Raw genomic sequence first — 13,441 nt, forward strand, 5'->3', positions numbered from 1 at the left:
TATCAAATTGACTTTCCATTTCTACTTATTGTCTTAACATAGCCTTACATTTTTTGCAATATTTTTACTTGACTAAGTGCACAACTAGGTTTCTCACACCTCCCAAAATGCATTTAATTTACCCTCAGATGGGCTCTATCACTATCTAGGGCATGATAAATACCAATGGCAAAAACTCTTCCCATAAACCAGTGAGTAAAACAGTTGAGAGGAACTGAGCTGCAGCTAATGTGACTTCAGTGAAAAGACCCCAATATTGCTTAAGTGTACCTCCACAGCACAAAGCTTACACTGTGAGTCTCATTAATAAGATAAAACTGATTAAGTCCAGCATAATAATTTCCATGATAACTAAAAATATAAGCAATGCTTCCACACACAACAACATGAATGCCTGCTGCCTACAGCTATAACAACAAATGGTTCAGTTAAGAACACAGCTAACAACGAAGTTTTCATCACAAACTTTCATGCAGTTTGGTCATTTCTGTGACATACTTCAGTTCCTTCAGCTCACGAACAGCATCATTTTTCTGCTTTCTCATGTCATCCAGATTGCGAAGAGCTTCAGCCAAGTCACTCACAGCGCGGTCTCTCTCCCGCCTTAAGTTGTCACACAAAGTTCTTGAAAAGAAAAGGGTGTTAATCTAGTTACTTAAAAACCTATTAAAGTAAACTGGTTTTACCACACTGTATAGTTAATGTAAAATTCCAAAGAACAGTTTCAAAAGTTTCCTATTGGCAAAATAAAAAAAGGATAAGGAAGAAAAAAATGACATATGCTGGGTCTTAATTCTTTATCCCTTTATCCCTTTCAGAACCTTATTTATACTTATCTTCTTTAAACTAGCAGAAAAAAAAAAGCCTTTTATTTAAGTATTTTCTTAGTTCCTTAGATATATTTAGTAGCAAATATATTGGATACTTTTTGTGCATGTCCCCACAGGCAAAGAATTATGTACAGGACGAGAGCTACAGCAGGATTATTAGTATAGCATGCCTAAAAGATAGCACAATTGGCTGTTCCTGCACAGCAGTGCTGTTAGACTCAAGGGTATTGACCACAGACATTTTGCTTATGAAAGCACAGAAAATGACAAAGATCTTGTAAGGTGCCCTCAACATTTAAAAAAAAATCACCACGTGACAGCTAATGCAGAGGAAGCGCTGGCAAAATCCAGCCGTCCTCGAGGGGCATCAGCTGCACAGCAGGTGTTACAGAGATCACTCAGATATCATCTAGCAGTTGTTTACCGTATGCTTTCCCTTTCTGCAACAATCTTATCCCGCTCTTGAAAGGCCCAATCCCTCCTACACTTGGCTACTTCTGCTTCCTGGACAGCTTCCTTTAGTTCTTGTGACATTGCCTCATATTGCTTCCGAAGCATTTCAATTTCTTTGTTTGCTCTCTCTATGTCTAGGGTAGCAGAATCTTGTATCTAGGAATTAAGAAACACAGATAAGTATTTTAGGCACAATTTTTAGGTACATATGCACAAAGAGCTTTTACTTTCTGTATGTTGCCTGATGTACTCAATTCTTGTAATTCTGTGAAAAATATTCATTTATTTTAGCACCAATTTGGGGGGTGGGGGGTGGGAGGGAAGATAAAACCTGCTGTAATGCATTTCATCCAGTAGCACACACGTAACAATTACGTGAATAAGAATCCTCACTTCAAAATAACATCAGTGAATGTTTCATATTTCAGAGATGACATTCTGTGCTTCAATCTTGTTCTGCTTAGCAGACAGAAAAAACCAAGTATACTTAGAAATCAGATACACTACTATATGCAACTGCATATAGTATATATATAGTATTTAGAGACAATACATATTTTCTGCATTAAAACATATTCCTGCACTAATTTCCTGTTATTTACCCTAAGATAACAATCCCAAGAACTGGGATTCATACAGGTCCCTTAATTCCAAATGAAACTGAAGAGCAATAGAGCTGAAAGAAGGTTTTTATTTAATGCTTCTTAGTTTAGATAAGAATTACCCTATTCTTAAGTTAACCTCCAAAATTCCCTATTTTGAACAAGAGAGGTGGTGACAACAGTAAGACAAATACACAGAGAAAACTCCAAGCTTGCAGCACAATAACACAAGCCAACTACAACAGTACAGCCCTCCAGAAGCTGTGGGCTTGCAAACAACTGTGTGTGGGTAGTTTCAAGAATATAAATGAAACTAATGAACCTAGACTTACTGACTCATTACAATTTGGTTAAAATGTAAACTTTTTCTATTTATATTTACAGACACTTAATATGAAGAACAACTTCGTTTCTTCCAAAAAAGAATTTGTATCAGTATGTCTTGAAGAACATAGATGCGCTTGTTTGTATTTGAGAGTGACTTGAGGAAAAGAGGGAAGACTCCCAATGTGCCAGGACCTTTCATCTCTTGCAAGTTACTGACCTAACTAAGGTAGAAAGAAAAAGGCATCAGTAAAGACTTGCAATACCTGACGGGCTTGATAATATTCCCTTAGCAGATGGTCTCTCTGGATGATAGCTTCTGTTCTCTCTTTCCTGGCAACATCTCTTTCTTCCTTCACTGTCTCTATATCCTTGCAAGCTTGATCAAGTTCCTTCTGGGCCTCAGCTTTGTCCTTCACTTCATGACAGTATTTTTCCAGTAACTCATTCCTCTCACAAATCGCTCGATCTCTTTCCACTAGAGCAGAGTTTAGTTCCTAAAACAAGATCCATTGTTTGCAGCAGGTTATGTTCAGAAGGAAATAGTTCATCTTTCCAATTGAATACACGTCATGGCACCTTAAAAGCCTAGAGTTTACCACTGATGTTCTGAAAAATGGAGGCAGATCACATTACGTACAAGTAAGTACTAGCAAAGAATATTAAATGTGGTATTAAAAATATCACATCATCACATGAGCACAGTGCTTTGTCAAAAGTAAGCAAGATTCTGGAAGCACTGATAGCTTTGAAGAACCTAAACAAGAAAAGGTTATTAACCAGACAGACTTCGTGTTTTTAAAAAAAGTTGTTAAATATGACAAAGGGTAAGACTATATTACAAATATTTTTTAACTGCTTCAATTTTACAGGACTGAAGTAATTTAGACAACCCAGGTACATAAGCATCTTACAGCTTCTCCCTAAGTTTTGAAAGAACATTAAAATTATATGCCATTAAGATACCAATGTGCTACAGAATGTTACAGATAAAACTACAATATTCTATAAAGCAGAATGACAGTACATCTTAAGTGTGGAATTCAACTGCACTGTAACAAAAAAGATAAGGCAAACGTAGAAGTGTTCTAAAATAAAATCTGCCCTTCTCAAATTATTGAAATTAGACTTCCCATTAGAAGAATAGGTCACTGAAAAATCCAGTTTCAGCCACTACATATCAGATGGCTCAGGTCTCTAGAAGCATTCAGTCAATAGCTACAAAGAACTCAAACACATAGGCACTCCTAGGTGCAAACGACTGATGTTTTGATTGCCAAAAACTCACCACAGACAGCTGACATCTCAAAAGCAAAAGAAAGAAAGGGTTGAAGTGCTTAAGGATACAAAGACACCATGTCATAAACTGGTTCTTGTTTATTTACCTGTACAGTTTGCAAAGAATAAAACTGAATATTTAAAGCACAGATGACAATTGCATTTTGCTCTACTAACAAAATTGGTTTTGAGATGTGCATCTAATTAAGGCTAGTCAGAGTATTAAGAGGGACATTAAGAGTGCCATTTTTGCTGTAGATTAGCAGACGAGCACTGAATTAATTACTCACTCTCTAAGTGAATCTCAGTTACCATAACACCCAAGTGCTTTTAACACCAGTAAAACCTTCCTTGCTCAGTAACTCTGAAGAGAGAAAAATCCCTGAACTGTCTGTTGGTGCAGACAAGTTTTAGTACTGAAAACAGCATTTTTCACTGTTTAACTACAGTTTGTATAAAATGTGCATTCAAATATGTATATAAAACTTCCACAAAAATATTAAGTCTTTTCTCTCAAGCAGCTGAGATGAAAGTCACCAAGGCAGAGGGAAAGTTCTCAGCAAGGCCTTCACTAAACAAGAATTTACAGTCCTTTAAAGAGATTGGAAAAAATACACACTACCACAGTTTAATTCAGTATGCTCAATATAAACCATCTGAATAGGAGCAGCCATTGCCTCCAGTGGTCAGTGGTAAAATTTTACCTCTTTTTCCTACGACATTTGCACAAAATTACAACTACACAGCACAAGGGAATGCACCATTTGGCACTGACTAGAACAGATTCTGTTTGAAAACAGTACAGCAGTTTGAGTTGAAAGATTCTGAATTTGTGAATTATTTTTGTGTTTTTAGGAAGTTCTCACATTTGAATATAACATAAGGACAAAATATAACAGATCTGTTAAACTGAGGGGAAAACCGACTATCACTGAGAAGAAATATAACATTGTAAGTATTTGCCAGAGCAAAAGATTATGCCAAACAAAAAAGCACCATTGGAGAAAGGAGAGGGGGAAATCTCTAACATCCAATCCCTGGCTTTGAGTGAGTGAGTTCATGAGAACTTAATCCAAAATTGTCCATTAGTGCAAAAAAAAATGAGATTTCTTCTGTCATTTATAAATACCAGAAAATGAGTACATTTTAAATGTCTACTGAACCCATAACTTTGGGCATGTGTGACTTATAAAAGCTTACATGTCTAACTTGGAAATGCCCTGACCTCATCAGTACCTGCTCAGATATAATGCTTTAAAAAAAATCAACCTCTTCTCCATTTCAGTTGCTTTACGATTTCTCTAGGACACCAAAGGTACACTAGCAAACACAAGCTTTAGGGAAGAAACTACATTTAAAATTATCTAAATGGGTTCAGTGCTGTTTTAAACAATCAATGAGCACTACAAAATAGGGCACTTAAGGGTGCCATATATCACAAGAAAAGTGAAAACCATTAGGTTGCCTTTTCAGAGGGCACCAGAACAACTGTGCACTGAGAGGATAATCCCACTTACAGGGGACATATTTCAGGATACTATTTCAAGTGAATCAATACATTGATCCATACTTTTTTTTACTGTTTCAAACATTTTTCTCAACAGGTCTACCAAATCCCTTATACATTGAACAAGGCTGCATCAAGCCAGTACTATGTGACACAAGAGTGTACCTTTTTACAAGGAGAAGAGTCATACTACAGGAAAGAAAAGCAGGAGCAAAAAGACAACTCAAGTATGGCTATTTTACACCTTTTAGAACACTTCAGCAGCAGCTATTTTTGCTTTCTGAAGGGCTAGTTCTGAGGGTAAAGAAAACCATGTCTCTGCCTTGCCACACCATGCTCCCCACTCCTAGGCCCTTGCTGATTCTTGTTCAAACACCCTTTCAAGTCAATATCCATGTATTTAAAATTTTAATTCCCTGCCCCTCAAGGCACTTCAGCAAATTACTCATAGTGCCAGAATGACAGATATAACAAATTGGAACAGAATGACTAATTGTGGCTATTTCCATGAGTATTCCTAACCTACCCTGATCCCACTGAAATCAATAGACATTTCGATTAGCTTGAATGCTTTGATGAAAGTACAAGAGGTATGAAACGTATTAAAACCTCATTCACTGTAGAGCTGAATTATTGAGCTAACAAATATGCAGGGCTGGAAAATATGACTTTTTAAAACCACAATTTAGTCACACTTAGAAGCTCTGACGCCACATATCACAGCCCACTTATGTTCTTCAAAAAATGGTGTGATTTATTTAAAAGAAAGCTCCACCCATAATTTTTTGTAAGAATATTTTGTTCAGATGTAATGATGTGAAAAGAGGAAAATAAGATTTATAGGCAATGGAATACATTTGCTTGTATCTATTTCATGCTGGATGAAGTATTTGTAAACCAAATAATCAAGTGAATGCATGTCAGCGGAAATGAAACTGAGCAGCAAACTGTGTTCTGCAAATCATAACAGCTTCATTCTGACATGGCTGTGATAGAAGCATTTATTTATAAGAATATATTTATCAGAACATATTGCTGAAAAACAGAACGTTCTGGTTTCACGCACTTTAAGGCATGCCTGAATTCAAAAGACAAAATCTCCCAAACATCCTCTAACTTATAGGCAGTAGAAGGGCAAACGAGTAAGAACATGCATGTCAGCACAGGCTTTGGGTAAGTATTTGAGATGACTTGATCATGCACCATCTTAAGCCATAGCACACAGGACCCAGTGGTTCCTGCAGAGGTTAAAACTTTAAAATTATGAATATTTAGAGCTATATTATTATAGAGAGCATTACTTAAGAAGATATAAAATTCTAACACAGCAGAGGAAAGGATTTATAATGTGCAGGACAGAATTAAGTGTATAGCAAATTTCAGTTGGCAGGTACTCTGTTCAAACATGGAAATTGGCAATAAAAAGGACCGGTATAGGAAAACATCAGAACAAAATTTCCTCTTTGCAGTGGATTGTTATTTTCCATTCATCAGTCATACATTCCTGGTTCCAGCATCAACAACATATGCTCATTTCCCTTCCCCACTGAAACAATAGCTTAATACCTGTCTTAAAGCTTCCATCTCTTCACTGGCCACTCGCTTCTCCGAAGAAGTGTTCTTCAGCTTGGACTCCGCAAGCTCCAGCTCTGTCTGAAGCTTATCTACCTCTTTGATTACTTGATCTCTCTCACTCATTATGAGGCGGTACTCATTGAAAACTGAATCCCTTTCCTCCTTGTATTTTTCTGCATCCTTGGCTGCTTTCAGCTGCATTGTTTTGAACCTTGTCACCTCTGACTGTAATCGCTCCATCTCTCTCTGCAACTCTTTATTTTGTGCCGTGGCGTTGCTTAGCTCCTGCTGTACTGATTCAAACCTAAAAACAAGCACAAACACTAGTAAGACACTTGTTAGTCATTTTCATATATTAAGGATTTGGGTGGGTAACCCAATGCATCCATTGGCGAAACAACCACAGAGGACTTGTGAGAAAATGTATTCTCTGTGCTGCACAATAACCACTGCTTCAGGAATGTTAGTAAACTTCAAGGAATTTTACAGAACCTCTTTAAGGACTGAACCAAAATCATTATAAGGAACAATTTACAAAGGTGGAGAAAACCATGTTTTGGCTTTGATCTGTTGGAGTTGTGCATCACCCCTAACAGTGAATGAAAACATTCTCAACTCACCCAAGAATGCTCTTTGCAGTCCTGGTTGTGCTGATGTCCTCTCTACCCCATAGGCTAACTGTGTATGTTGGTATCAAGGGGCAGAGAGGGGGGTGAGTGTGCTATGAGTGTCTGTGCCCTTTTATTTTAGCACGTGCACTGCTCGTAGCAGCACCTTCTCACTGAAGCAAGACTCCTGCAGCCACAGAACTCTGCCAGCCCAAAGCCCTGTCTCACAGTCCCCCCAGTCTGCAATCCTAATTGCATGAAAAGTACTTAACTTAGTACTCAACTTAGGCTTGAGATGATCCTCATCTGCAAAACACCTTTAGAAATTCTACTCCCTTATTGATTTGCTTTTAGTATTTAAATAAGAAGGTATATATACAGGCTCACCAGGAGTTAAGGAGTTTGTCTCAAACAAAGTCTGAGGTTTAACAAAATTCTGCTTATATTTGACTGCGGTATTTACAGCACAAAATAAACATTGGTTGAAAAGCAGAGTATCCCTCACTCACACAAACTAAACAATGGTTAAAATTCCACATACAACTCCAAAACGGTAAATGGGAAACTCTTTTCTTAAGAAAATGCACCATTTCTCCAAATTAGCACCCCCATCACACATTCTAGAACCTTTCAGAAAATTTTATATAAATACACATGCTTATTCATCGCAATACACATGCTTACTCACTACATACACTAGAGGAAAATTTTAGAAAAAAGATTAGAAACGTATTTCTGATTCAGGCACAATGGAAATTACATTAAAATTGATAAGTCAAAGGCACCAAAATGCGGTTATACCTCCTGAGAGAGGATGAATATTGCTGCTGGAAATGAATAGCCGTGTCCCTTTGCTTCATGAGCATGTCAATCTGCTTCTGCAGCCGCCTGTTCTCCTCCTCAGCCTGCTCCAGGCGGCTCAGGTCGGTGTTGTGGCTCGCGATCTTCTCGTTGTACCGCTTCCGCAGCGCGTCGTAGTCCTTCTTCACACCCTCCAGCTTGTCCATGGCCGTGTCATAAAGCTTATTTAGTATCTCTGATGATCCATTCTGCTTCATAACCTTCAAAAAAAGGCCAGAAACTCAACCTTTACTGTTAACCAGTTCAATAAATTTGATTTCAAATAGATAGATAAGAAACAAAATTAGAGCAGAAATATATTAACCAATTTTAGTAATCATTCTTTTTAATGACTAAGGAAAGACCGAACCTCTTTTAAGTGCTACTGTTACTCTAAGCATTATTACACCTGTTTTCTGTTGAGTTAGAAGTCTGCTTTATCACAAAAACATAAGTGTATGAAAATCCCTCTCTAATGGCAATTGTTATGAACACCTACTAAACCCACATTGTTTTTGTAGTTTTAACAAGAGGTAATCACTACTTGATGACCAAGATGATAGTGGTAATTTAGGAGATGCCCACGAGGTGGCATTCACGATAGGTTGCCTGTCTCCTCCGAATTAATTAAATAATTAAAAACTTAATGAGAATAAAATCTATCCAAAACATGTTATGCACTCAGGCATATTATTTTAATATTCATACAATATTTCATCTGGGAACTTCCCACAGAGGTTTGTGTTTCAACAAGCATACATAAAAGATGAACAGGAAGAGAAAAATCCATTTCAACATGAATAAAGCCTGACCTGAATCTTAGCTTTAAATTAAGTTACATCAACGGAGGAATCTTGCTGTAAATTGCAACACTGATGATACATGACCAGCAACAACATAAGAAGGCCCTAATGAGTGCCAGCAAATCTAGTCCTTGTTCATTCTCAAAAGACAAAAAATACGCCTGAAATAAAGCCTAAAGCTTTTTTTTTAATTCTATGCTCCTTTTTTTCTGGTTTTGTCTTTTAAATTGAAATCTGGCCCCGATGGAGCAATGGAAAGAAACAGGAATGCTCTATATAGAGAGGTGCCAGGAACTATATAATACTAATATTAGCCTACACAGGTACATCCCTAACTATCTGAAAATAAAAAGTATTAAAAAGCTAGAAGGAAAACAGAAGAAAACAGGAGCTCTATAAAAATTTGAAACCAAGAAGCAGCAGCTATCCTGAACAAATTGGGTCCTCATCTTTTGTGTCTTATATTCAAGTAAGGACCAGTTTGTGAGTGTGGAAGGACCTGGGTGCCTGCAGACCCGAAGGGAAGGGGAGAGCACGAGGCTGCCCACTCCTCATTGCCCAGAGGTGAAGGCTAACCACTGTCATTGTTAATAAACCACTTGGCTACACAGGCAAGAGAACAGAGCAGAGACAAAGGTTCTGCAGCCTGACACCGGTCCCCTTTAACTAACCAAGATATATAAATGTGGCCCTGGAACAAGACTGCACTTGGGCTATTTCCATACATATCCCAATCTTCAATGGATCCAACAGCACAGAGCTGCACACGTGGTTAGCCAGCGTGCTTCAGTGAGCCATGTCAGATAAGCTGAACACGTGGTAAACTGTAGGCATACGTAAATGTAAATGCATAGATTTAAACCCCCTCAAGAAAGCCATTTGCCTGAAGACTACTTCCCAAATGAGTTTAAGAACAGATTTGAGAACAAATTATTTAGGAATTCAAACAGAAACAAAGCACTTCTCACTGTCTAAAGCATACATGTAATGTATTTATGATGAAAACACACTAAACAAAGAAGGACTAATACACAAGAAATTGGATGGGATTCAGCACAAACTTGCTAACAGATTTGCCAGAGGAAGATGGACACACCAGTGCAATAAACGTCTCCCATTCAAAATCCCAATGAAAGAAAGTAAATAGTCCCAGCTGGCCCAAGGAACACAGCCATGGCAACATGAAACTCCATATGTGAGTAGCAGAAACTTAAGCTGGTCAGCTGCTACATGGCAAATCCATGACAATCCCACACAAAGAGTAATTTGATCAAAAGCTTTTGCTCTCTCAGGCCACCAAGATGTATTTTGTTATGGCCTGACAACGAAACAACACGTCAGAGGGATCAACACAGAGTTAGACTAATTCATACGAGAAATGACAGGGACAAGATAAGACTTTTGGCACCCCTTCAAGCCACCATGAATCACTCTGACAAGCTGAGAAATGGAGCTACACGATTTTCCCACTAAGAGTCACATACATCATTTTCTCTAAAGGTTTAATCATGATGTTGACATGAGACTGGATTTCTTTAAATCAATCCTGACAATGCTACCTCAGCCTCCTTCTGTGCTTCCAGATAATTCCAAACATCAGGACCAAACGGCAAAAGAGAATAGTCTTGTCTCAGAGGTTCTGCATCCTTGCACTGCAGACTGGGAAAGTGAGGCACAGACCAATTAAGCTATTTGCCCAGGCTGACACAGCAAACCATTTCTGCTCTCTTCTGAACCAACTAAACAGTTTCACAGCAGACCTCACAAGGTAGTGTTAGAAAAAGGGATAAAAAGCAAGAACAAACCTTCCCTCTTCTTTGCACTATCTTCAAACACCTCCTAAAGTACCATTCAGCACATCCAGCTTGCTTTGACCTTTGCCCCTCCTACCCTAGCAAATAATTATTTTGGCTTGCACAGATTTTGCTTCTGAAGCCTAATGTTTGACTAGCAAGTTTGCCCTGTGAATCAGCCTACACACAGTGAACCCAGATATTCTGTTTAACCATTCCACACGTTACTGTAACAATTCTAACTAAATGAACAGACCTTTTCATAGGTGAACAGTGGACCTGATACAACCAGCTGCTCCTTAGCATTACGCTTTTTTAAATTTTCAGAATATGTGAATAACACTGGCCTGGAGACAGCCTGTGATTTAAAGTTCTGAAATGTCCAACTCTTCCAGTACTGAAAACTTTGTCTTTTTGTTTCAAGTTCAAAAACATTCATCAACCTTTTGTGATTGGTCCCAAAAAAACAACAAATATAGCGTGCAAGTTTAAAGTAAACCCTGTCCCATAAAATATCCTAGGAAAACAGGATATTTTTAGTAATTTTGCAGCTTTAAGTTAGATTTCTGATGCCTTTCTACCCATTAAAAAAAATACCATGCAAATACCATCTTCGTGTACGCTTTTTCATCTCTGCATTTAAATACTCCTTATTCTTTTTTTCCAGTTAGACAAAGAAAATCAATTAGTAACCAAGATGTCATTGTCTCCCCTGATACAGTACAAGGCAAGGAGGATGTTTGGGAGCTGTTGGGCTGTTTGTGTGAGACACTGAGGGCAGCAAGGCTGCACGTTCAGGTCTCTCAGAGAAGGGAAGAGGCCACGGTCTCCTCCAGCACACCCACTGCAGGCTGACCTGCTGCTGCTGGCTGCGCAGGTCTGTGATCTCCTTCTGGTCCTCGTCGTGCAGCCTCTTCATCTCCTCGCAGGACTGCTGCAGGTGGTTGTGCTCCCGCACCAGCTGCGTGTTCTTCCTCTTCAGGGTGTCCATGTCCTCCTTCAGCTGGGACTGGTCGCTCAGCAGCCGGCTGTGCAACGTGCTGTCGCGGCACACAAACAATGCTCTTAGAGGCCAACTGGCAAGGACAAAGTCCCACAGTAATTCATTTCAAGCACGAGTTTCCTACCAAGAAAGCAAGCTAAACTACCTCGGTTCTGCATATTTGTGTATTCCAAGCAGCAGGAAAAAAAACCAAACCCAGAAACAAACAGGGAAGTTAAGTATGAAAATACGCGGACATGCACAGCACTCTTAAACCTCATCAGAAGAGATGATGGATTTACCACATTTCACAGCTGTTAAAAGCAGACACACAAACACCAATAGCATAATATGATGATTCTGGAGATAATAGGAATTATCCCACCAAACATTTCCACTTTGTCTTGTGCTCCTCAGCTGAGCAGCAGCTAAACAAAACAGATGAAAATGACAAAAATCTCCTTGTGTGCTACTGTTTTAAAAACAAAAAACCCCAGCAAACTATCAAAAAAACTCCACAATCAACAAAAACACACTATGTATGTTTCAACTACACTGAAGATAAAAATTTACTCCAAAGTTCATTATGAGAGCTGTAATTATTGAAAGAAATACACTCTGATTTAAACAACTGAGAGCCACATGAGGAGGCTATCACTCAGATTAAAATTCAAGCTACAAGCCTAAAATTAGACTAAATCAATGAGCAGATAAGTCAACTGAATGTATTCTATTACTTCAGTAACAGTAACTTTTAAATACTGACAAGTATTTCTATTGTTGAAACAGAATGGTTCTATTTAAACGCTCATACTTGCTGGTAAATATTTAAATATGTATTTATATATAAAAAATTTGCCTTCTAAGATATGTTGTATTTCTTCCTCATGAAGTGAAATATTAACATTTCCTGTACAGAATGACCAAAGCATTAAAAATGTTTCCTTAAAATTAGAACAACCTGTTAAAAAAAAAAATTCACAAATTATATTCCCACAATTAAGCATATGTAAATTTTACATGTAGGTTATTAATCTGCTGTCATTCAGATTTCAGCGCAAATGATAAATTCTTTAGAAGGCAAACTTTTGATTTTTTAAAGGAAAGCAAGGTTTTAACAACTACTACAGGAGAAAATAACAGTTGAATTAAACCTTTGTTAAAACTTCCACAGATTGTCACAAGAGCTATCACAATCTATTAAAAGAGAGTAAGAAATTCCATTCTCTTGGATTATATTCTGCTCTCTAGTCTGACAGTAGAGCTGTTAAACTGCAACTTCAAATCAGTTATCAGGCATTTATTTGGACCCCATGAAGACATTCAGGATTTCTATATCAAATTTCTAAAAGTAAAACAGGCAGTCCATATCTGATCATTCCAAATGGGCCAGAAATGTCTTATCTCATGCAAGCACTGATCTTGCAATTTAAGTGGAAAAACAGCATTAAAAACTTACTTGATTACCATGTTCTAATACTATTTGATCTAGCACAGACTGGTAAATTCTTACCTTGCACAGCTTTACTAATACTTACTGATAAAAATCTGCCTCTTTTGCTGCTTCTTCACACCTTTTCAGTGTCTTGGTGTGTTGGTTCTGCAGAGACTGTAGGTCTGACATGGCCTTCATACATTGGATCTTCAGCCTTTCATAATCATGATTTGGTTTTGGACTAGGCCTAGCATGGAAAAAGAATATGAGGTCAAATATCAGCTACTAAAGTGAATGAAAAGCCTGGGAAATTACTATCCAATAAAAAAATGCTATCACACGATTGTTGAGATATTAAGTTATAATATATATAATGTATTTTTATATTTTTAAGTTACAATATATATAATA

At 37.8% G+C, this 13,441-nt stretch overlaps 1 protein-coding gene across 2 annotated transcripts in view; it reads right to left on the reverse strand.

Moving 5' to 3' along the window:
* Positions 1 to 13,441, reverse strand: part of DLG5 (discs large MAGUK scaffold protein 5) — a 96,226-nt gene that overhangs the window by 31,772 nt on the left and 51,013 nt on the right. For both annotated transcript variants that reach the window (XM_063405925.1, XM_063405922.1), the window contains exons 4-10: positions 13,134 to 13,277; positions 11,470 to 11,653; positions 7,979 to 8,238; positions 6,561 to 6,873; positions 2,476 to 2,706; positions 1,255 to 1,439; positions 499 to 624 (exon numbers count right to left, since the gene is read on the reverse strand). In XM_063405925.1, the coding sequence (XP_063261995.1) occupies positions 499 to 624; positions 1,255 to 1,439; positions 2,476 to 2,706; positions 6,561 to 6,873; positions 7,979 to 8,238; positions 11,470 to 11,653; positions 13,134 to 13,277 (1,443 nt within the window). The remainder of the gene's footprint in view (positions 1 to 498; positions 625 to 1,254; positions 1,440 to 2,475; positions 2,707 to 6,560; positions 6,874 to 7,978; positions 8,239 to 11,469; positions 11,654 to 13,133; positions 13,278 to 13,441) is intronic.

Source organism: Prinia subflava, chromosome 9, assembly GCF_021018805.1.
Source record: "Prinia subflava isolate CZ2003 ecotype Zambia chromosome 9, Cam_Psub_1.2, whole genome shotgun sequence".
Classification (NCBI taxonomy): domain Eukaryota; kingdom Metazoa; phylum Chordata; class Aves; order Passeriformes; family Cisticolidae; genus Prinia; species Prinia subflava.